At 54.2% G+C, this 24,601-nt stretch overlaps 1 protein-coding gene across 1 annotated transcript; it reads right to left on the reverse strand.

The window, feature by feature from the left end:
• Positions 1 to 12: 12 nt before the first annotated feature.
• Positions 13 to 24,100, reverse strand: MYO1H (myosin IH; the record flags this gene model as incomplete). The annotated part of the gene is made up of 33 exons (XM_084272042.1): positions 23,948 to 24,100; positions 22,940 to 23,055; positions 21,821 to 22,019; positions 21,245 to 21,325; positions 20,678 to 20,857; positions 19,583 to 19,681; positions 18,737 to 18,850; positions 17,925 to 17,996; positions 17,180 to 17,299; positions 16,809 to 16,876; positions 16,410 to 16,515; positions 16,163 to 16,243; positions 15,947 to 16,038; positions 14,455 to 14,549; positions 13,587 to 13,633; positions 13,304 to 13,384; positions 12,307 to 12,412; positions 11,660 to 11,777; positions 11,257 to 11,370; positions 10,312 to 10,388; positions 9,791 to 9,859; positions 9,324 to 9,408; positions 8,707 to 8,866; positions 8,102 to 8,185; positions 7,128 to 7,221; positions 6,572 to 6,627; positions 5,981 to 6,116; positions 5,381 to 5,448; positions 4,897 to 4,994; positions 3,837 to 3,936; positions 528 to 623; positions 167 to 274; positions 13 to 72 (listed from the first exon to the last, which is right to left on the reverse strand). Exons 1-33 carry the CDS (start codon positions 24,071 to 24,073, stop codon positions 13 to 15), a joined length of 3,306 nt encoding a protein of 1,101 aa, XP_084128168.1. The 5' UTR covers positions 24,074 to 24,100.
• Between the last annotated feature and the right edge of the window lie 501 nt (positions 24,101 to 24,601).

A 24,601-nucleotide genomic window follows, 5' to 3' on the forward strand; every position in this document is an offset into this window, starting at 1 on the left:
CCCAGAGGCAGCTTATTCCCTCTCTGACTTTATCCTGAGCACGTTCCAAGTCTTCCCAGAGCCGGCAGCTGCCTGTGCAAGGGCAGAGAACACGTTGTGTAGAGGAGCCCGACACAGTCTGGTGTCCTGAGGGCCCTTCTCCATTATAAATGAGTGGTTTATCTACCTCCTTGGCTCCTGTTGCCTGTTGTGGAGTCGAGTGACCACTGTGGTGGAGGAGGGTGTGGAGCTGGGTGCTGAGGGAGGACGAGCGGAGCCGCAGCCGGGACGGGTACTGGGACAGATCAGGAGAGGGAGGGAACCCCAGTGTGGGGAGCCTCAGGCTGGGAGGCAGGTTGGGCACCTTGGCAGACACTTTGGCCTCTCTTAGAGGATTTTGGACCCTTTCAGCTGGAATATCTCGTGCTGGAACATCCCTCAGGTGTCTCAGGGACACCAGCTCCGTGGCCCCGCTCGCGGGGGCTCCTGCCCAGCCTCCTGCTGCCCCAGTCCTGCTCCTGGCTCAGGGCTCTGAGGGGTCTGTTAACCTGTTCCAAACCAAAGGTGCTGTTGGCATCACCAGCTACGTTCCTCCAGTGCTTCTGTTCTGCTAGCAGGTCCATCCCAGACTGGGTGTAGCTTGGCTGGAGGGGCCAGAAGAAAGCATTCAGCTCAGTGGTGCAACTTCAGCTCATCCAGGAGAGCTTAGAAGGTTTCAGAGTTAGGCTGAGGTCATCTTTCTAGTAACCAAAGACTTTTCTAAGCTACAGGCAGCTGGTGGCTGTGGCAAAGGTGGTTGTTGTACCTGTCTGTCTCCTCTGTCTCCCCCAGCTCCTGGTTTCTAAGTAGGAGCTCAGCAGCTCTGCCCCTCGTGCTGTACTGACACGCTTCCCACAGGCTTTGGGGTTGGACAGGTCCACAGTGCAGGGTGGTGGTGCCAGGAGCCTCTCCTGACCTGATAAGCTGGGAGGAAGCTCCTCAGTGTGGCTCTGTTCCCAGCACTGGGCACTTCCTGGGGTGTTCCAGGGCTGTTGATGGGTTTCTGAGCACCTCTAACAGCCCTGCTGCCCTTGGGGGGCTCCAGACTGCCCACCTAAAGCCCTTCAGTCCAGCTCCCTGTCTCAGCAGTGCCAGGGTGCTCCTTGGGAGCTGCAGAACACCCCACAGCCCCACAGCACCCCCTGCTCAGCGCTGGAGAGCTGCTCTGTCCCTGAGAGAGGAGGGATGCTCCTCTCCATCCTCAGCTGTGCTGAGCGACCTGGGGTCCCCAAAGGGCTCAGGGGGCTCAGACACCATCCCCTCCTGGGGTGAGCACAGGTTGTGCCCCAGGAGGTGACACCTGCTGACACTGAGCACCTGCCAGCTCTCAGCCACGTGCTTAACCTCTGTAAATAGTCTTAACTGGCTTCAGGATTTCCTCTGTCAGGTTCTTACACAGACCCCCAAGGGATGATTGTTTTTAATCTTTGTACAGTGGTTTATACAGTTCAGTGAGTCACTCCAGGGGGGTTTGAGCACCTTTCAGTTCTGTTGCTGTGTTTGTGGCCTTAACACTCCTGGCTTAACCCTCTGTGTGCTGGAGTTGTGTGCTAAAGGTGTGCTGCTCTCCTGCTGGAGCATCCCTTACCTGCTGGCTGCTTGTCCTTGGTCTGTGTGTGTGGGGGGGACACCTTGCTAATGCCATTGCACAAATGCTCTCAGCTCTTGAGCCCTTTCACTGTAAAGGGTTTTGCCTGAGCAGCTTTGGGGTGCAGGTGGGGGCTGGGGCAGCTGTCCTGGGGTTACCAGGGAGCACAGAGCCCCCCCAGCAGACAGGGGGGTGACAGCTCACCACTGCCCCCGGAGTGGAGCTGACTGAAACCTCACTGGAGGTGACTTGGGCTGTCAGTGCGATGCAGGGGAGCTGGGCTGACAGCCTGCAGCTTGAGGCAGAGCTGGGGCTGCACAGGACAGGCAGGAGCAGCCACCAGCCCCTGACTTCAGCCTCCCTGCCTGTGTTTACTCCCCCTTGGCTCGGTGTAGCAGGGAAGCAGCTGCCCCTGGCTTAGCATGAGGCAGGTTTTGGGCCCCAGCCTGAGCTCTGCCTGCTGCAGGACAGCGCCGGGTTAGAGCCCGTTCTGGGGCACATCCCCCTGTTCCACACAATCACCCCCCCACTCTGTACTTCTGCACAAGCCCCCCCCAAGCTCGAGCTGGATTTCAGTGTATGGATGAAGTCTGCAATATGTACTTTTTTTTAATGTAACACAATAAATAGGATGATATTTCATATTTACATGTGAGTGGCTTTATTAGGTGTCTGAAGCATGCTGTCCTCAGGGGCTGTACCAGCCATCAGCCTCCCCCTGGGCTAGCTCTGCCTCCTGGCAGAGGCTCCAGGTATCTCAGGCCTCTACAGACCCCCAGAGTTAAGGGCTGAATCCTGGGACCCTCAGGATGTGGTTTCAGCCTTGCCCAGAGTGAGCTGGATGGAGCAGGAGCTACACCCCCTTTGCCTCAACGTGAGGCAGCAGCGTGAGTCCTGCGACCCCAGAGGAGCTGCTGGTTCACCCCCAGCTCCCCCCCTCTGCTCCTGGAGGGACCAGCGCTGCCTCCCCCAGCCTGGGTGCCCCAGGGGACAGAGATGAGGGTTCTTCTGGACAGGAGGGCAGCAGGGCTGCACCTCCCTCCTTAGAGGGTTTGTTCCTGCTGCTCTGTGCAGAGCTGCTGTGCAGGGAGAGCCAGGGCTGTGTTACACCGGCCCTGAACAGGCACAAAAGCAGCTGCCCCAGCCCCAACCCTGCATTTAACCATCTCTCCATGTGCAGAAGGACGAGCTGCTGGTTTTAAAGGTTTTCCCAGTCTGCCTGAGCAGTAAAAAGGTGTTTTGGGAGTGTGTTGACTCCACTGCTCTGCCCTGGATGCAGTTCTGGTGTGTCAGGACACAGGGTGTGAGCCCCTCCTGCCTGCTCAGAGCTCTTGGTTCTGAGTGAGATGTTTTAGGTGTGGAACTGCAGCTTTTGGTTCAAACATCTCCCTGGGACAGTGTGTAACGAGCATCTCTGCTCGCTGGCATGGTACAGCAACACCATGGAACTGGTTTAGCTAGAGTTGAATACTTTTAAGCTATTAAAAAAAGAAAAGCCTAAAAGATGCAAGCAAATCACAGCAGCCCTGCAGCATCAAAGGCTCCAGAGGAGGTGGGAGTGCTGCTCTCATCCTGAGGCTCCTTTCTGGTCCCAGCTGAGACCAGGGACCAGGAACAGGAACTGTTTCTCATCAAGACTTTGCCTGGGTTGACACCTGGGAGGAGAAAAGGAGGAGCTGTGAGTACCAGGGGTGAGGGGTTGGCACCCCACCTGCCTGGGAGCAGAAGCCAAACTACCCCACTTTCCATGGCTGCACAGGGGCTCAGAATCCATCCCCTCCCTGCTGGGGCCAGGCAGATCCTTCCTCCTCACACAACCTCCTGGGGTGTGAGGAATCCTTTCCCTCCATCCAGCCAATACCTGGGCTGAGGGAGGCCAGGAGAGGTGGCAAACTGGCCTCGCTCTGCAAGTGCTCAGGGGAGTTTGGGCTCAGGCTGAATGTTCAACCAAGCCAGGAGAGAACCTCACACAAGGGGCCAAGGAGTGGCCACAATTCACATGTGAGGTGTGTGGCTGCAACGACCATCTAGCTACCTGTTACCTTACACCGTGGTTATGTAGTTAGTAGGTGCTTACATAGGGGGATGCTGAGAGTTGTGGGGCTGCTCTCTAAGGAGCCCTGACCTCACACAAAGGGCCCTTGCTGGGACAGCCCCGTGCCCTCTCCAAGGCTCAAGCATCAAAGGACAAAGCACAAGGCGTGCCCCTGGTGCTCAGAGGAAGCCTTACCACTGTCAGCTGTCCAGTTTTGGCTTTGAAGACCTGTGGCTCCAGCCCAAGGGTGAAGACCATCGTCCCTTCCTTCCCGGAGCCGATGCGGAACTGCAGGCTGCAAACACAGCCCCAGTTACTGGCTGGAGCAGCTCCTGGCAACAGGCTTTGCTCTCAGCCCCCTTGATTTCTGTTCCCTTTGCAAATCTCGTTAGAGGAGAAGATCAGAGCCCTCCAGCTTAGGTAAATTTCCTAAACAATTGCATTACAGCGCCCAGCCCAGGGGGGGTTGATGAATGGAGGGGGCCTGCTCAGCACAGGCAGTTTGGATTTTCCTGGTGCAATTAAGCCCTGGGAGATAAGCAGATCTGACCTGGAGAAAAACCAGGGGACAATCGAATCTAATTACAATTGAAATGCAAAGGGAGAGAGAGATGAGCACAGGGCTGAGTACAGGGTTCCTGTGCCGGCTTCAATTTACCTCCAGCTGTGGAGAGACTGACCACAGCCACCTGCCCTTAGCTGGGTGGTGGCACTGAGAAGGTTCCTGAGCGTTGTGGGGCCTTGGGCATCTCTTGGGATGAGGAGTGTTTATCCTGAGGTGACCCAGGGGCTGAGCCCTGCAGGCTTTCCTCAGAGCCCCTGCTAATGAGATCCATGGTGAAGCCACTAAAGCCACGACCTCAGGCCCAGGTCACCAAAAAATAACCACTGCTTTAAAATGCAGCTGCTGCTAAGGAGGGCTGGGGGTGGGCAGGGGGTGGCAGGCAGCTGGGAGCAGAGCAGCACAGCTAGCAAGGAGCAGCCACAACCACTGCAGAAGCAGCTCCATGGCATGGGGAATGGGCTGTGAGGACTGCTAATGTATTTCCTCCTTCCAGCACATCCCAGCCTGTTCCCTGAAGGAAGCACAACAACAACTGTGCTGCTCCCACAGACCCACCCAGGTCAGGGCACTGTCTGCTGGGCTGCCTTTCAGAGGTTGCACCAAAGCAATCCAGGCACACAAGGTTTGGGAGTGGGTTCTTGTGTAAAACATCCCCCAGAGCACTCCCCAGCCCACCCCCCATCTCCTTACCTCCCCTGCACGACTTTAACAAGGTTTTGCTTATTGGCCAGCATGCAGAGTTTGGTGACTGTCTCAAAGATGTGCTCACACTGAAGGATCACATCCCCCTGGGAACATGAAAAGGAGGAAAAGAGAGGCACAAAGTCATGGGGCATCACCCAGGTCCAGGGAACCTCCTTTCCAAGAGCTGTGCAGGAGCCACTGATAACAGCTCAGCAGTTACAACCACCATGTATGAGTTGGTGGGTGGGTGTTAAACACCCTTTCCAGGGGCTGTTTGGGATTTATAACAGCTTTGGCTCTAAAACAACCCAAACCCAGTGGAAACTTTGGGAGTGAGACAGCAAGAACATGAAGGTCTGGCTGGGCACAGGACCAGCCACCATCAGTGGTCGTACAGTCTGAGTCTATTTGATATGGACACATCAGAGGCGCCAGCGACAAGACCTTGTCCCCACCACAAGCCCACAGCAGCTCTGGTTCAGTTCTCTACCTTCTGCTTGTTGTCCTCAGGCACATGGATGACCATAATCCCATCGCTCAGGTTACTGGTGGAAATACCTTCAAGGAAACCCAGGAATGAGAGGAAAACCCAGCGACACCCAGTTCCACACCCCCACCGTGGCCATCCCCGCTTCCACACCCCCTCTGAAGACCCCTTGCTCAGCCATGGGCTGGGCTGGGCTGGAACAGGTTTCCCACCGTGGTTAATTAAACACAACACATTAACTGCTCCCTCTGGAGCTTGTCATGCTGCCTTTGTTTTGGTAAGGGAGGAAGAAGTAAGTACTCCTCCCCTGGGCTGTACTTCAGGCAATGGCCAGAGTCAGAAATATGGGTGAAATGGGGTAGATGTTGGTTTTTTTCCTCCCTTGTTTCAGCACAAAGTGATGTCCCCCTCCCACATCAGGATTTCAAGGAGCTGTGCCCTCTTACCCATGGTTTATACTACCCACAGGCCCTTTATACATCCCCCAGGAAAACCTGTCCTCAGGCAGGTCGGCTGGTCATGAAAGCCCAGATTTCAGGGGTCCATCCCCCCGTCCCTGCGGCGTGGCAGAGCTGGGAGCCCCACGCTGACTTCCACCCTCACCTTTCAGGGTGGCATAGTCTATTTTCTGCTTGATCTTGGCCAGCTCCACCACGTAGGCTGAGGCCTGGGTCAGCACGAGCAGCCGCTCGCGCGCCTTGAACCCGTTCCGGTCGTATTTGATCACGGGGGTGGCGTACTGAAAACAAAGGATTCCAGGGGTCAGCATTTGTTCCTGGTCCTGAGCAGGGAGCAGCACCACACTGGGGAGCTCAGGAAGGTCGTTGGGAGATGCTTTTTCTTTATGGTTGGGGATTCAGGTGGCAGGAGGGTGCTGTGAGGACAGTTTTCCTGTGCCCTCTATGCCACGGCCGTGGGAAGTGCAGCCACACCAGCAGGTGCCCAGCCCAGCACAGCCCATGCAGGGTTTGTGATGCTTTTCAAGCTGTTATTAGAAGGAACTTTAAATATTTTTGTTGGCCTGGGTGTATTTGGAGACCCATCTCCTGTTTAAGAGCAAGGGAATGCTTGCTGCCACACAGGCATGGCCATGAGTCAGCCTTGGGCATCGTGGATCGCCCAGTCAGCACGACCGACCAGCTCTGGGACTGAAGCTGGTTTGGGGGTGCTGAGCCCCAGCTCTCCTTCCCTTACCTTGATCTTCTCACCTTGGATGAGCTGCAGAACTTTGGGGTTTATATCAGTCTCTTCTGAGGAGCAAACCAGAGAGAAACAGAGCATTGGTGCCAGGCAGCCACCTCTCCCACCAGTGAACCCCCCCCACCTCATTAACTGCCTTCACCCCATCACCCCCAGCCACAGTCCCTCCCAATCCATGGGCATCTGCTGTGGGCATCGTGCCAGTGGTCTCTCTCCCTCCCAGCAGCCCCAGTCCTTGGGACTGGATCTGTGGGGCTGGTGATGCTGCACGGTGACATCCCCACTCAGCCTCCCTGCTCCACCCAGCACGGTGAGGGTGGGTCCCAACCCACCAGCCCACCCCATCCCAATGGGAATTCTGCTGGGCTGTACAGCTACCTGTCCCAAGAGGGACGGCAGGGACCCCCAGCTCCAGAGCAGAGCCTGGAGGGTTAATCCCTTTCACCCCAGGGAGGATGGGAACTCCAGGCAGCCCCAGTGCTGCCTCTGTCGGGTGGGAACATCCCTAACCCAGCGCTTCCCCCAGCAGGGAGCGTGTGGAGCTGCTCACTCAGGCGGGTGTCCAGGAACGGCTGGTTCACGCTCTGGGGGTAACCCTCCTTCTTCCCTCGGAACACAGCGCTGGCCACCACCTTCTGCTGTAGCTGTTCAGAGGAGGAACAACCGGCCTTTACCCCCCAGAGCCTCCCCATCAGCGGCTGTGGCACAGGCACCGGCACCGCCCGCATCACCCCACTACCTGCCCCACTCACCCCGCATTTCACTTCACATCCTTAGGTTCACAGAGCCACAGGGGTGGGAAGGGACCCCCCAGAGCCCATGGGGTCCAACCCCCTGCCCAAGCAGGGTCCCTAGGACAGGGCACACAGGTCGGTGTCCAGACAGGGCTGGAATCTCTCCAGAGAAGGAGACTCCACACCCCCTGGGCAGCCTGTCCCAGGGCTCCCTCACCCTCACTGGGGAGAAGTTCTTCCCCAGCTTGGTGGGGAACTCCCTGTGCTCCAACTTGAGCCCATCGCCCCTTGTCCTGTCCCCACAGACACTGAGCAGAGGCTGCCCATGTCCCCCTGGGTCCCACCCTTCAGCTATTGATCCCCAGTGATCAGATCCCCTCTCAGTCTCTTCTCTCCAGGCTGAACAGCCCCAGCTCCCTCAGCCTTTCCTCCCAGGGGAGATGCTCCAGGCCCTTCAGCATCTCTGTCCCTCCTCTGGACTCTCTCCAGGAGATCCCTGGCTGTTTGATCCCAGGGAGCCCAGCACTGGACACAACACTCCAGGTGGGGCCTGACCAGGGCAGAGCAGAGGAAGAGGATCCCCTCCTGTCACCTGCTGCCCACACTCCTCCTGATGCACCCAGGATCCCATTGGCCTTCTTGGCCCCCAGGGCACACTGCTGGCTCATGGCCGCCCTGTCATCAACCAGGCTCCCCCAGGTCCTTCTCTGCAGAGCTGCTCTCCAACAGCCCCCCCAGCCTGGAACCAGGCTCACACCCAGGTTTAACTCACACTCTGGGTATCAGTTACCTGCACTTTCCTCTCAGGGGGAACCCCCCGGCAGTATTTCCTCACCAGGGTCCTCGTGCAGAGCTGCTGCAGCATCTCTGACACCTGCATTAAAAGAAGAAAGAAGATAAAGTGGAGGGGTGATGCAAACTGGCTTTAACACCCACTCAGAGCCACGGGAGCTCCCCCAGCCCAGAGTGGGGTTCTGGTGGATTGTGCTCAGGTCCCCAGCCGGGATGGGAGGCAGCTTCCAGATGAGAGAGGTGTGGGAAGCAATCGGTGCTCTGAGGGCACCTGTCCTGCCAGAGCCTGGAGGGGATGGAAGGCTACAGGGCTAACACATCATGGGACTGATTTTGCCTTGAATAGGGTTCATGGGTTCACTTCTCAGTCAGTGCACCTTCCTTTCTGTTCCTCAAGGGAAAAGCACCCAGCACCTTTCCTTCCACTCCCATCCTCCCCCAAAGATGGGGGATCTCAGGATCGTCCAAAGGCTCCACCACCATCCCCTAACGGGGCACAATCCCACAGGAGACCCCTGCTCTTTCCCTACACAGAGCACAAACACCCACGACCACAGCCCAGAAGACACCTTGGCCTCTCCCAAAGCCTGCAGCGACCCTCACCTCCTCCAGGATGGACGGAGGTTGGAGCCAGCTCTTGTCCAAGACGTTTTTGGGGACATGGTCCCTGAGCTTCATCAGGTACTTGTACTGCACCAGCCGCACAAACTCGCTGTTCTCTGGGCAGAGGGGCTCCTTCCGATGGATGAACCCGTTGATGAACCTACAGGAGATAAACTGAGTCAGGACTTGGACCCTCAGGAATCTCTGGGAGAGAAAGGCAAGTCACAGAAGGCTGGCAACAGGCCAAGGGGTCATCAGCGTTCACTCAGGTACTCTCTCACACATCTTAAGCTTTATAATCTGCTAAACACCAGCATTGCCCACCCCCTCCAAGGTTTGTTGGCCAAAACACAACGGTTTGGAGTGAAAATGAAGCTCAGCAAGACTTTGGATGCAGCGTTCAGGAGCTGGGCCTAAGGGAGCGGAGAGAACCCGGGGCGAAGAGAACAGCCAGGCTCACAAGGGATTCCTTTGGAGAGCCCTGGGCTGATGAGGAGAGCCCTGGGCTGATGAGGAGAGCCCTGGGCTGATGAGGAGAGCCCTGGGCTGATGAGGAGAGCCCTGGGCTGATGAGGAGAGACAGGAATCTGTGCAAGCCAGAGAACTCAGATAGTTACTTCCTGATTATCTGGACCGCCCACGTCCTCTTCTTGGCCGCCTTCCGCGCCAGCGCTCCTCGCCAACAAGCCTCCAGCTTGATAGCTGCAAGAAGGAACAGGGTCCTTGCATCAGAGGTCCTGGGCCATGCTACCCTCTAAGTTCCCCCGCAGCAGGAGTTCTAGCTGGCTCTTTGCAGCTCTTCCCACCAGCTGGTTGTTAGAGTGAGAGGTCTGGAATGGGGGATCCCCCTCAGCACCCCCATGAGCACAGCAAAGTGCGGCCGTGGTGGAGCTGCTCCCACAGCTGGTGCTGTGGAAGGTGTGAGGAGCTAAACTGGGACGTGATGGGCCTCTGAATGCTCCTTGTTCAGCTGCTACCCACGTCTAACCCCGAGCCCCACAGCCCTGTGGGGAAGCTGTCTGCAGCAATGTGGATTTGTGACTTCCTGAAGGAAAGCAGGAGTCCTCAGTTCCAGAGCCCCTACCTGCTTCTCTCTTCCTCTGGTACTCTCGCTTCCCAAGGCATCCTTTATATTTGGCCTGTAGTCTTGAAACTGGAAAATAAATGGGAGAAGCTGCTCATGCCCACTGGATCTGTGCTCCCAGGCATCGGGCACCGCGCTGGGGCACGGGAGGGTCTGCACAACCACCGAGGAACACCAGTGCCAGACACCAACAGGACAGCAGCAGCCTGAGTAGGTCAAGGTGCAGGTACAAACAAGTAACAAGCACTAGGATGGGAGAGGTGGCACCCCAATCCCAGAGGAGAAGGATGTCTAGACACCGACCACCAGTCACCAGTGGGACTGAGGAGCTCTAAAGCATCTAGAACTCAAGTGACAAAGGCCGGTGGTCTCTCCTCACGCTGGGAAAAGGTTACTGAGTTCTCCACTCCAGAGCTGTGGGGTCCCAGCTCTCAGCAGGGTGAACCCAGAGCCCAGAAACACATTAGCCCCAGGGCTCTGCTTCCCGATCTACCTGGGGATAAAGGGGGCTGGGACTGTACCTAGCAGGTGCTTTCGGACCTCGAACGCGTCTTCGGTAGCGAACAGGGTCTTGGGGAACCGGATGAAGATTTTGGTTCTGGAAAAGAGACCATGAGAAGCTTACTCACCATGAGCCATTGGTTCAGCCAGGCCCAGGGTCCTCCAACCAGCTGTGACACTGACAGCTACATCCCCCTCCCTTTGTCCAGCTGGCACATCCCAAAATGGTGCCCAGGGCTTGGCAAGGGGTGGTGGGGAGAGGGAAGGAAGCAAGCCAGGAGTTACTGCAGAGGGTTCCCGCTGCCCTGGGAGGTGAAGTGTGGAGACCTCTGCTTGTATGGGACTTGGGATCCCTGCAAGCCCCTCTGGAGCTGTGGAGCTCTGGGTAGGCAGCTGAAACTCAGGGTAATCAAGTTTCCTTGTCTTAATAACTACCCTGGACCTTAATTCATGGAGTCTGGTAGCCACAGGTTGAAGGTAACCCTGGGGAGCCCTGCCTTGTCTGCAGCAGGGAGGACAAGGTTGGGGTTCAGGAGTGGCTGCAAAAGGTGGTTAAGAACAGAAGCCAAGCTTAGGACAGGCCAGTTGCCTCCAGCTGCCCAAGCACAGAAGACCTGGAGCTGAAGGAAGGCAGCCCATCTCCCCTAAGGCAGAGATGGAAGAACCTTGACTGGATTCAACCTTTGTGGAAGCGCCTTGCTCCCCCATCCTCATAATACCTTGGGGTGAGATTACTTTGGTCTGTTTTAGAGAAGTCACTAACCAGAAGTCGCTGGGTCCCCAGACCCAGGCAAGTCCCCCCAGTTCACATGGCCAACCAAGCAAGAGCCAAGGTGCAGGGCTCTGTTCACACTGCTACATCCTCTCCAGCAGGAGCCACGTGGTGGCTGACAGACAGACAATGGGATACAGTGAGTACCATGCACTCCAGCAGCAGAGGTCACAGCCAGGGAACAGAAACCTACCTCCCTAATTTATATTCCTCAGGCTTGTAGCCAATGTGCTTGATGAGCCTCTCCACACCCTCGGCTGCTGGCCCGTGCCAGTGTGGCCAGGTAGCTGGGCAGAGGGATTTATACCTGGAACATCAGCAAGACATCAACACAAGGGGCTTGGTGGTTGAGGAACCTCTTCCTGAAGCTCCCCCACCAAATTCCCCACGGCTTTATTCACGGCAGAAGATGCCAAAGCAGATCAGAACGGTTGCAAAGGATGTGTACAAAGGCTGTCTTTGATGCAGAGGAGGGTCTGCCCACACCTCCACACCTCCCATCACTGGGGTGTTTAAACAGCCCTTGCTCTGAAGCCCTCCCAGGGGGCAGGATTACCTGCCTGGGGGTGTGGGGGGGCAAAGCCAGTCCCACTTACCTCTGCAAGAAGAGCTCGTACTTGCGGCGGTAGGCGAAGCCCGCTCTCCTCACCCGCAGGTGCTCCATCAGGCCCAGGTACTTCACCTGGTGCCGGATCAGAGAGTCGTCGAACTTCCCTGTGGTGAGAACACACACTCACAGGCACCCAGCAGCTGCAGGAGCTCCTGTGCTCGTCTGTGCTCCGGGATGGGTACAGAAGGAATCAACCCCACAGCTACCCAAGGGGATGGATTTGCTGCTACCTGGGCTAATTGTATATTTATATGTATATATACACACACACAGAGCATAGGGATGGATGGAGAGAGAGAGAGATGGATAGACAGACATGCTGTACCTAGCTACAAGCTGAAGTCTCCCTCACTTCATTCCTTTATCTCAACCATGTCCTCAAGTCCTTCCAAATAAGGAAGGGATCAAATTCACAACTACCCAAGGTGATGACTTTGCTGCCAGCTGAGCTAATTTTATGTATATACATATACACACCCACACACAGATATCTATCTAACAATCTGATCATCTATCTAACTATCTGATCATCCATCCATCCATCCATCCATCCACCTGCTGCTCCTGGCTACAAGCTAAACCCCCCTGGCTTCATTCCTTTAGCCCAGCCGTGTTGTCAGTGCAGGGCCTTACCAGGCTCCTTGTTCTCGTTGGGTTTGATGCACCGCACGTACGAAGGCTCCTTGGACATCAGGATCTCTATAAGGCTCGTCAGGCTGTTTTTGAACTGGGTTGCAACCTAAGATGCCATTGGAAGAGCTCCCTTAGCTCTGTGGGGACTGAGCTCAGCTCGTTCCCTGCACCCGCTGCAAGCAAAAGGCTGATACACATGTCAGCACTGTGAAGCTCTCCAAGCACAGCCAGTCCTAAATTACCTGGACAGAGTGCTGAGCTGGAGTATCTGAGCTCCTGCCAGACAGCTGGACACACAAGGTGGCCTCCAGAACCCACCCACTGCTGGGTGCAGGGCAGAGGGCTGGCTTTACCAGGATGCATTAATAGCAACACTAAGCTAAGTTGCTTCACGTGCTGCTGTCTCAGCACATTGCTGTTTGGCTACCAGGACACAGGCAGGGGTGTAACACCAGCAAAAACCAACTTAAAATCCACTGGATTGAGGGCTAAGGACTGGGTGAGTGGTTACATCAGGGCTTGGGAGCTCAAGATTGGTACCTCCCCTATGGAGAGAGGCTGAGGGAGCTGGGCTGGGTCAACCTGGAGAGGAGAAGGCTGTGGGGGGACCTCATTGCAGCCTCCCAGTCCCTGAAGGGACTCCAGGAACAGGAGGGGAATCAGCTTGTTAAAGGGCAGAGACTGGCAGGACAAGGGGGATGGAGTGAAGCTGGAGGAGGGAAGGGGGAGAGGAGATATTAGGGGGAAGTTCTTTGCAGAGAGAGTGGTGAGGGGCTGGAACAGGGTGCCCGGAGAGGGGGTGGGTGCCCCATCCCTGGGGGTGTTCAGGGCCAGGTTGGATGGGGCCCTGGGCAACCTTGTGTAGCTCCAGGCCTGGAGGTTGGTGTCCCTGCCTGTGGCAGGGGGTTGGAGCTCTGTGATCCTTGGAGTCCCTTACAGCCCAGACCAGTCTGGGATTCTGTGATTTTATGATTCTAAGACTAAGGGCAAAACTCACAGTCTCTGGTCTCCTCCTGTTGTCCAGCTCTGACAGCAAGAAGCAGTCTCTAACGATGCCATTCTTGGAGTTGCACAGAACCTGGAAGAGCACAAGAGAAAAGCTGCCACCAATTCCCACTGTGATGCTCCTGACCTGGAGCAGGGTGGCTGTAGGGACGTGCAGGCACAAGGAAAGATCACTAAGGAGAAATACCTGCTCTGGTTTGCTACAGAGATTAAATAAATCTGCAAAACATTCCTGCTTGGGGCAAGAACAGCATCCCAGCCTTTTTTTTCCTTACCTCCTTCAGGTTTCTGTACAGGAGGTCGTTATTCTTCTCCAGAAATCCTGGAGGGTAGGAGAGACAGAGGAAAAAAAATAAAATTAGGGAGAAAGTTGAGTTCTTTTAGGAAGCTACACACTTTAACACTAAATCTGGACATTTCTATCCTTCAGAGTCATGCTGCTGTCCTATTTAAGCCTTCCAGGCAGTGATCACAGAATCACACAATTGTAGGGGTGGGAAGGGACCCCCAGAGCCCATGGGGTCCAACCCCCTGCCAAAGCAGGGTCCCTGGGACAGGGCACACAGGGTGGTGTCCAGACAGGGCTGGAATCTCTCCAGAGAAGGAGACTCCACACCCCCTGGGCAGCCTGTCCCAGGGCTCCCTCACCCTCACTGGGAAGAAGTTCTTCCCCAGATTGGTGGGGAACTCCCTGTGCTCCAACTTGAGCCCATCGCCCCTTGTCCTGTCCCCACAGACACTGAGCAGAGGCTGCCCATGTCCCCCTGTGTCCCACCCTTCAGCTCTTGATCCCCATTGATCAGATCCCCTCTCAGTATCTTCTCTCCAGGCTGAACAGCCCCAGCTCCCTCAGCCTTTCCTCCCAGGGGAGATGCTCCAGCCCCTTCAGCATCTCTGTCCCTCCTCTGGACTCTCTCCAGGAGATCCCTGGCTGTTTGATCCCAGGGAGCCCAGACCTGGACACAACACTCCAGTGGGGCCTGAGCAGGGCAGAGCAGAGGGGGAGGATCCCCTCCTGTCACCTGCTGCCCACACTCCTCCTGATGCCCCCAGGATCCCACTGCCTCTCTCAGCCACCACGCTCAGAGGACAGGTATCCCCTAGCTGAGGCCCCTGCCAGGCTGGGTCCCTGCCCACACTCACCCACAGCACAGTAAGTGACCTCTCCTGCGTAGTGGAGGAGCCGGAAATCCACCCAGTCGATGGATTTCCGTGTTCTCTGGTCCGCCAGCTTGCGCCTGCAGCAGGGAAAAGCAAATTGCCAAGAGGGGGAGCAGCAAAGGGGCTTCCTCTGCTGGTAGAGAGCCACCAGCACCAAAAAGCAGCTGTAGGGGGGTCAATTAATGTCTGTTCTGTCACCATGAGGGCCCAGGAATGGGATTATCATCTATCCAATCCTTTCTGGACAGCCAACAGCAACGTTTAATGGTGGAGAATGGGACTCAGCTACCAGGAGCTCTTCAAAGCATCTGCAACCTGTCTGCTGCCATCCAGCAAGGACCTCCCTTCCCAGAAGCACTCAGATTTCTCCCTGTAACATTCATTTAAATAGGTTCTCACTGCCTACATGAGGTCAAGACCACCAGCTGCTCCAGTTCCCAAGTGAAAACAGGGGAGGGGGTTTGCTTGAGATCTTTTACCATGGAAAAAGAACCCAAAACCAAAGGAGGAGTCAAAGTTTTCCAGGACAGCAGGAAAATTTTAGAAAGCAAGGGCTGCCAGAGGGGAAGGGAAAGGGAAAGGAGGGGAAGGGGAAGGGAAAGGAGGGGAAGGGAAAGGGAAAGGGAAAGGAGGAGAAGGGAGAGGAAGAAAATGAGCAACTTAACAGTTTCCCTCTCAGCTTTGTAAGCAGTCACTAACAGCAGACTCAGTGTCACAACAGCACATTAGTACATCAAAGTTCCCAGCACAGATCCCATTTAGGGAGCTCTCACACTTCTATTTAAAGCCCTTAGAACAGCAGTGAGGCACAGTGTGGTGACAAGGGAGCTGGCTACAAATCTTCCACTTGGCTGCCATGAGCTGTCACTGATTCTGCATCTCTGAATTGATGACTTGTCAAAGCCCTTCAGGAGGCTTCTACCAGAGCCACCCAGCGCCAGCATCTTCACCTGCTGCCAAGAATGATTCCCAAAACACCACGGATTGAGAGTTAACTCAGGGATGCTGCTCATCTGGGGGGCTTGAGCAGGAGGATGTTTCTCCCCTCTTTGCACCCAAAGCTCACGTGCATCCAGGTGGACTCCTGAGAGACATTCCCAGCCCCCTCAGAGCCTGGGGCATCAGGCTGCCCTGGAGAATATCTTCAGCTTTCCCCAGAGTCAGCTGGGGATGAAGCCATCTAACCATCATGGGGCAAAGTCATGAGCCAAAGCCTCATCTTTACAGGATCTAGCCCCTAATTGTAGTGTGGAATTAACCCAGTCTCACAGGTCAGCATCAGGCCAGGAAAGGGACAGGACAGCCCAGCCCCTCCCAGGCCATACCCTACCCCTGTAGCTCATTGCAAGGGATGGGCTGCTTGACTTTCTTTGGTACAAAGCAAAACTGCTCTGCCCCACCCCTCGTTAGTCCATTACAGGTAGGAGCTGGGGAGAGTTTCCCCTCTGACAGGATACAGAGTGTAAATGCATACGTCACGAAGTGGGCATGATCTCCTACTTTCTCTTCCAGCTTTTCCAAGAAGCTCAAATCAGTCGCTTCCCCAGGCCGTAAGCATTCCTCATCCTGGAACAGCAGGCACAGATCACACTCTGCTCTGAACAGGCTTCCCCCTCCTCATCACTAATGTTTACTGGAGGGCACAGGCAGGAAATTTAGCTCAAGTAGCACAAACTCTGTTTTTTTTTACCAGGATGGAGATTATTCCTTTGTGCTTCTGCTCAACCAGGTCACAGATGATCTTGTTGTTAAAGTAGGGAATGGGTTCCCACTAGAAATGAGGGGAGGGGAGGATAAAGAAAAGAGAAATAAATGTTTGAGAGGGAGATATTTCCCATGCAATTTTTAAGTTCTTAATTGAGGATCAAAGCATTCAGGGTAAGGGCTGCTCAAAATAAAATTGAAAAAAAAAAAGGAGGGGAGTTATAAGCAGTTACCTCTATTCCTTCCAGCTCATACTCCTCCTGCTCAGCTTTCAAGGTCATCTCAATCAACAGCTGCTGGAGCTTCTCGTTGCAGTAATTAATGCAGAACTGCTCAAAGCTACAGAGAGGGTAAACAAGGTTTTATTTATTTCATGGAGAGTTTTACTTCTCCCATCACTGCCTCCCAGCCAAACAGCCTGCTCCTACACAGTTAGGTCCATACACTCCTCCTGTGCTGCTCTACTGAAGGCTCAATCCAAGCTACAGCTTTCACTAGGGCTTCAGCCCACCCAGTGTGCTGGGATTTTGCAGCTTGCCTTGCTGGGATACCAGTACATTTCAGAAGCCCTGTAAGGCTTCAGCATGTGCCCCACCATCCCAAGCACAGATCACCCCAGGAAAGGCTGTTACCTGTTGGTGTCCAGCACTTCGAAGCCGTAGATATCCAGCAGCCCGATCACTGTTTTCCGGGTTGAATCCTGTTAGAGACACCATTGCTCTGGAGCTGCTGCTCAGCTCGTGCTTCCTCCCTGCATGTTTCAGCTTCTTTCCTTCACCTAGGCACTAAACTTGCTCTCCCAGAGCTTTGTATCATGTGCCAATGGAGCAGCTGCTTTAAAGAGGGTGATGAACTGCCCAAGCTGTTGAACACACCACCTTCCACAGCTACCCACACTTTCAGCTCAGGTTGTGGGATGCCCCTACACCCATCACCAAGCATGCAAGGTATTCTTGCTGGAGAAGCACCCAGCATCTAGCAGGACACCAGAGAAGGAACCAACCTTGTTGGCTAGAGAGCCATTGATTTTGTTGACCAGCCAAGTGAAAGTTCGTCCGTAAATGGCCTTGGCTACTGCATCCCGGGCGTAGAATGCCAGGTCCACGTTCAACGGGCTTAGGACCTAAAAATAAAGACATACCAGGGAGGATAAACAGCACAGGCCACCAGAGCAAACCCCTGCCGAGCCAGTTCACACTCCTGGTGTGGAGAACCAGCCATACTATCGTATACCCATCGGAGCTGCAGCTGCCTGCAGCTCTGCTTCCCACCAGCGGTAGTCTGGGGCATCACCACATGCCAGTGGGATTCTGATCCCACGTTTTGGAGGGTGCTGATTTGGACAGGTGGGGAAAGCATTTTGACTTCCTTTCAGCTTTATTTTATGAAACCTGGTACAAAATGCTCAAAGAACTGTTTTTTTTTATGGGTGCTTTATGCAGCCCAGCTTCCCAGGAAGCACCCCAGGGACTGAACACAAGGGAATCGTCCTGCTCCAACTCAGGGCTGCCTGAAGTCCCTGTACCCAGCTTTATAGCAGTCACTGCCTCATTCAGCAGTGACACCCTAATGCTGGGAATATGCCTTAGCTGAATGCCTCAGGCTAGAAAAGGAAGGTGATGCAGAGGAGGAGACAGCCAGAGCAACCCGTTATCACAGTAACACTGCTGAGGATGGAGCTCCTCATCTGCCACACCACAGATCTGGGGTCCCCCAGCCCCCTGGGGTCACACAGGACCACTCCCTACCTCTTCAGATCTGGCTTCGATCTTCCGATGGGTGAGAGCTTCCTGCAGAATGGACAAGTGCACCCCCAGGAGCTGCAGAGAGAGAAACACTCAGGGTACAGCCAGGCAGGAGAGTGCTTAAATCAGCAGGAGTGTGGGAGAGGGAGAGCATAACCCCCTCCCCACTCCCCCACCAAGTTCGTTCCCATCATTTCAGGGGATGCCAGGTTTGGTAGGTCTCAGGTGTGCTCATTTTTGGCATCTTTAACCTTATCACTGCCTACAACTACCTGAAGGGAGGGTGCAGAGGTGGGTGATGGTCTCTTCAGCCAGGGGACAGGAGATGGGACAAGGGGAAACAGCCTCAAGCTGCCCCAGGGCAGGGTCAGCTCAGCTGGGAGGGCAAAGTTCTTCCCTGGCAGAGCTGTGGGGCTGTGGCACAGGCTGCCCAGGGAGGGGCTGAATCCCCACCCCTGGGGGTGTTTAAGAAAAGGGTAGATGGATGCTCAGGGATCTGGTTTAGCACAGGACAGGAACGGTTGGACTTTATGATCTTAAAGGGCTTTCCCAGCCTGGTGATTCTGGGATTCTGTGAATGCTAAGCAAGGAAGTTTCAGAGAGCTGCTGACACTCCCCCAGACCTGCTGCTGCTTTGCTATGGAAAAAAGGAGCCCTACAATTCAGGAAGAATTATGGGAAGAGCTGGGTATTAGGTAGCAGCCCTGTTGCTTTGGGGAACAGGTCATTTTTTGTCCTTAAGGGGAAGACACAACCAGGTTAAGGCTTCATAACGCCTGTAACAGCGACACTGCCTGGAAAGAGTGAGATGATACCTTTGAAATCCATTTGATCTGTGTGCCATCCCGAATGATGGCGTGTCCATTGCTATCTTCTTCAAACTGAATGTTCCCCAGGTGCAGGACACTAGCAACAACTCCCAGGAGATGCTGATAACAAGGGATAGAGCGTTAGAAAACAGGTTCCCACAGCTCCGTGGGATGGCACCGACCTTCCCTGTGCATGCTAACAGACAGAGTGTTGGCTTGGCTGAAGGACACAGCCTGCTCCAGAGATACCCTCCCACTGGTTGCCATCATGCTGTACCAAGCCATGGAGCTCTTCACCTCACCTCTCATCCCCTTGATCCCCAAAAGTGACTCCTATTCTATCCTTAACACCTCTCCCACTACCACCTCATCCCCTACAAATAGAGGCTTGTTCACCCTGGAGAAGAGAAGGCTGTGGGGGGACCTCATTGCAGCCTCCCAGTCTCTGAAGGGAGCAGAGGAACAGGAGGGGAATCAGCTTGTTAAAGGGCAGAGACTGGCAGGACAAGGGGGATGGAGTGAAGCTGGAGGAGGGAAGGGGGAGATGAGATATTAGGGGGAAGTTCTTTCCAGAGAGAGCGGTGAGGGGCTGGAACAGGCTGCCCAGAGAGGGGGTGGGTGCCCCATCCCTGGGGGTGTTCAAGGCCAGGTTGGCTGGGGCCCTGGGCAGCCTTGTGTAGCTCCAGGCCTGGAGGTTGGTGTCCCTGCCTGTGGCAGGGGGTTGGAGCTCTGTGACCCTTGGAGTCCCTTCCAGCCCAGTCTGTGATTCTATGATCCCTTCCAAGGATGTGAGCCTCCACTGGCAGGCAGCAGTGTGATCCTCCCTCTGGCAGCCCCTGTCCCTGTGTGTACCTCGATGTCCCTCTCGGTGAAGTCGATGATGGAGAAGGCTTTGCGGACTACCTTCCAGTCGTTCTTGTCATTAATAGAAAACACTTTGGCACATCGACCCTGCACAGTGAAAGAAAGATGAATCAGTACAATCCCTTGGCAGAGCAATTTTATCAGCAGCAACAAATGCAACATACTACTGGGCACACTACTTTCATCCCCAGGTTCCTCAGCCTCTGCAGATGCTGTCTGCAACCAGCCAGGAAGTTTATTTCCCTCCTGCAAAGCCTGTGAGTGGATCATTCCATCAGCTCTTTCAGCTTATGCTGAAAACTTCAGGTCAAGCACTGAGCTTGGACAGGGGATAGTGTGAAACAGCCAAGTCTTGTGAAGAGCTTGAGCTCACAGACATCTTCTGTGTTTATGGCAGTATCTTCTGCCCAAGCAGTCTTCAGTCCCAAGGGAGAAAGGAAACAGAGAGCACCACCCCAAAGCGAGCTGTACGCTGCATAACACTACCTATGGAGCTCTATAATGAGGTCTGTAAATCCCTGGAAACTTGTTTTCTGAGGAGCCTTTATACAAAGTGTAACTCGCCATCAGACAGCACTCTGTTGTTTAGCAGCTCACACCACTCTTCCCAGTGAATCAAGAAGTGTCCTGACCATCCAAGGGGGACCTCGGGTCACCGGGTGGTTTGGTGACGTTTACCTAAGAGCGTCCGTGTTCTCAGGGCAGCGGCACTGATGGCAGCACACAGAACACAGGCAAGTCACCAGGATCCCTACTAATGGCGTCAGTGACTCTTTAAAACACACTGGTGACTCCGCTGCCACCAGGTCATATTGCCCCAAAGTTTGTCTCTACTACCCAGCCAGTCCAAGAGGAGATGTTATCCCTTGCCAGCCACTCCTCAGGCGCATCCTTACTGCCATCCCAGCCAGAGCACCGGGGAAACACCCAGGGTAGGACATTGTATGACAGCCTCAGGGCAGATAGGTTTGCAACCAACCTGTGTTCTGCTATAACATGACATGCAGCCTGTTCTCACAGCAGCTCAGCAGCCCCTACAGCTCTAGGAGTGAGATACTCAGAGGTGGCCCAGCTCTCACTGACCTGGATGAGATATGCGTACTTCTGGGGGTTGCGCTCCAGCCCAAGCCAGCAAAGAAGATCCTTGTCTCCACCTTCTAACAGCTGGTAGAAGATATGGAAATTCCTTTCCCCGTGGTTTTGGTGGACAACTCTGGATTTCTCAATCAGGTAACTGAGGATGTGCCCTCCCACCGGAGCCCCCTGTGGAACAAAGCAGTCGGATCAACACCAAAGAGAAATAAATAACATCACAACAGCTGTTTTTTTACACCTAGGAGCAAGGAGCAGCGTCAGGAGAAGTGCCTTTCTGCTCTCACTTATCTCCCACCTTCTGTTTAAGGGTTTCTCTCCACAAGGTGCTGACCTTCTAGCACAGGCTGTGCTTTACCACAGCCTGCATCAGCTTTGCACAGAGCACTGTGGTGTGGGAAGCTTTAGGGATGTATAACTAGGCTCCTTACCTGCAAAACGCAAGGCTTGTGAAAATAGGGGTGGAAATCTGCAGTGTAAGCTGCAATAAATCCTGTGCTGTCAGGAGGTGCACTGACCCAGCCTGGGTAAAGAGCGGTCCATTAAGTTCGTCCTCACCTTAAAATCAAATTGGATATCCATGTACTTCCCAAACCTACTCGAGTTGTCATTCCGCAGAGTTTTTGCGTTTCCAAAAGCCTACGGACAAACAGATCCACAGTCACCTCTTGTCTCACTGAGAACCCAACACCCACAGCAGGGCAGCATTCTGATAGCAAAGACTTGCTACATCAGAACAGTCCTACTACTGAATTTAGTGGGATTATGGAGATGGAGACTAATGGTTTTCCCCTCACCTTAACGTGGAATTCAGCTGGACAAGTTATCACTCTTTCCTATAACTGAAGCCACGAGGAGCTGTTGTTTGGAGCACGCTTTCCTCGTGCTCCCAGGTTTCAGCTACTCCCTCTAGAGAACCCACAGTTAAATTCCTAGCTATGAGGTGATATTACATCCCAAGCATTCCCACAAAGCCCAAGGAGCTGAGCGTTGTGACCCGCGTTACATCTGTCAGCGGAAAGCTGTGTAAAACAGGAGGCCCTTCCTGGGAGCAGAGGAGAAGACTTGCAGGGAAGCCTTGTGCAGCCAGGGCCACCAACACCAACTCTTCTGCCCTTTCTGTTGAGTTTTTACCTCGAGGACAGGGTTGGAAAGCAGCAGGCGGTCGCGGACGATCTGCAGCTGCTCCGTGGTGGGACAGGTCACTGCGTAATACTGCAGGATCTTCTTGGATGCCTCTGTCTTGCCAGCCCCACTCTCCCCGGAGATGAGGATGAAGTGGTTGTTGTACTCGCTGCACATCACCCGGTAGGCGTTGTCAGCTATGGCATACCTGAGCAGGGATCACAAGAAGTGTCTGTTAGAGATGGCAATGGGAGGCAGAGCATCAGAAGGGTTTCAGAAGTGTTTACTCCCTGTCTAACACCTTGAGTACCTGGGGGGATGGGAAAGTAGAGCTCTACGTGTGAGTCTGACTCTGGGTCTGACAGTAACAAGCCAGTCTGTGTTGCAGGGACACAGGGGGCTTGGGACAGGCTGTGTGTGCTCCTGGTGAATGCAGTTAACTTGCCACAGGGACTCCCCCTTCCAAAGCAGAGGAATCAGTTTTGATTCCAGTACAGGGAAGATCTCAACTTCTGCTGACAGAAACAAATACAACCAGTAGTGGGGCTCTCACCAGTATGCCACTTAAGGAAGGAAAAGTAAAAAAAAAAATAAAACAAACCAAACTACTCAAACCACTCAACAACTTCTGATCATCAAAAACCCCTCCAGCTCAGAGTTTGGAAGTTCAGGTCTCTTCCTCTCCTGGGAAGCCCAAGCAGAGGTGGCACACGAGCGCTGTGCTAGTCCTGAGGTTGCCCACACTGACACAGGGCCTCAGAGGACAAGGCAAGATGAGCAGGGTGTTTTGGACAGCTAAAGGGAAAGACGCTGTCTTGCACGTGGACAGAGTCAGGCAGTAGCCAATGAGTCAGTGTGGCCAACCAGGAGATGACACTGAGCACCAGTCTGGATGGTTATCTTCAAGATAACTCTTCCCCTACAGCTTTCCCAACATCCCTTCTGCAATCCTTTTGGTCCCCTTTTCTTCTCACAGCCTGCCTGAAGACAGAAACAAATGCATCCTTACCTCCAGGAAGGTGAGAGCACCGGCACTCGCCGGCCCTCGTGATTGTGGATACTCAACCTTGGTGCTAGTACACAGCACGGCAGAGAAAACCCAGCCCTTGTTACACAGGCTCTACTTACAGGTGTGGTGGCAGTTCAAAGAAGTTTACTCCTCGATAAAGCTGCATCTGTGTCACGGTGTAGATATCCAGCTCCTTGTAAGGGTTGACAGACACAAGGAGAGTCCCGATGTACGTCTGCGGGGAGAAGGAACGCACACGGGTGGGAATCCATCACTGACTAGAACTACTGGTTCCCAAAAGAGAGCTCAAGTACATGAGGACATCATGCAAGAGCAACTGAAAAAGGTGGCATGGGACTTGTTATGGGAGAAGGAAAGATAACCACAGAAGGAAACACACAAACCCCCCACAAGATTTAATGCTGAATTCAGCTCAACAAGGTATCACTCTGTCCTACAACCGAAGCCACGAGGAGCTGATGAATGGTGTATGATTTCCTTGTGCTCCCAGGTTTCAGCTGCCCCCCTCTAGAGAATCCCCAATTAAATTCCTAGCTATGAGGTGATATTACATCCCAGGCTTCCCTATTCCAAAGCTGACAATCTATTGCATACAATCAATGTTCATCTACGCTTGCAGCACCAATTGCCCAGTTCTACCTTGGTTTCAGCTACTTCCAGCAGCATTACACAGCTATCAGTCCTCTCCTGACAAAGCACACACTGCCACTGCTGCAACAGATAACCTCAGGGCTGCTGAATCAACAGGGATGGCTACAGAGCCACCTTGGTTAGCTGCCTTCGTTAGTGCTGTGATGTACTCAGCACTCCTCAGGCAGCTCAGGTACCTTGGCCAGCATTGCCTGGCCTTCAAAGACAGCATTTCACTTCCCCAGTCCCTTAGGATTTGCTGTATATCATTTAAAACTTTGTAAGGTGACTCAGAGCAAGCTGAGACTAGTATTTTCATTGGCTATAGGAGACAAACTACTCCTGGGTAGTACTAACACCTGGCAAGGTTTATTGCTAGATACTCACGCACAGCTGCTCTTCCCAGATCTCAGCAGCAAGGAGATATCTCCCCTGCCCCTGGCTATGTGAATTCATGTGATGAATGCAGCACTTACATAGATGAGGTTCTCCTGGTACCGCTTGCGAAGGTTGGTGAGGAAAGCAGTCTCACTGGTGTGGGAGTCCAGAAGCACAAAGTCCTGCACCCCGACTCTGTCCCGGGCTATCAGAGCCCCCTCCATGATCGCATCGGCGTTATCTTCCACTTCTTCCTTCTGCCACACAAAGGCAGGGTGATAGTCAGTTAGGAGAGAGCAGATAGGGACCCCAAGGGTCACTGAGGTCCTTCCCCAAATCAGCTTTGCCTGGGTGATGCCAGGAGATGATGATCCAAGCTGTTACTGACACCTTCCCCCACCAAGGGCAGCAGTTTCGTACCACACGAGTTCACACTCCAGCTTCTTTACAGCCAAGACACCCGAGACTCACCACTGAGACCAGAGAGGGAGACCAGCACCTCCACTAACCTAACAGCTGCTCGACACCCACCTCACTCCCAAGATGCTGTCATGGTCTGGGACACTCCAGTGACTTGATCTGGGCAAGGCAGTCACCAGCACAAAGTTGGAAGTTGCTGACAAATGATTAGTTTCTACACCACCTCCAACTGCTTTATATAGAGCTCTAGAAATGGAGCACCTCTGGGAAAGGCTGCACTGGACCAGACCTTTGTGGGAAGAAGATCATCCCTACACAGCTGCCCCGCACAA

The sequence above is a fragment of the Gallinula chloropus genome, assembly GCF_964237585.1.
Source record: "Gallinula chloropus genome assembly, chromosome: 17".
Taxonomy (NCBI): domain Eukaryota; kingdom Metazoa; phylum Chordata; class Aves; order Gruiformes; family Rallidae; genus Gallinula; species Gallinula chloropus.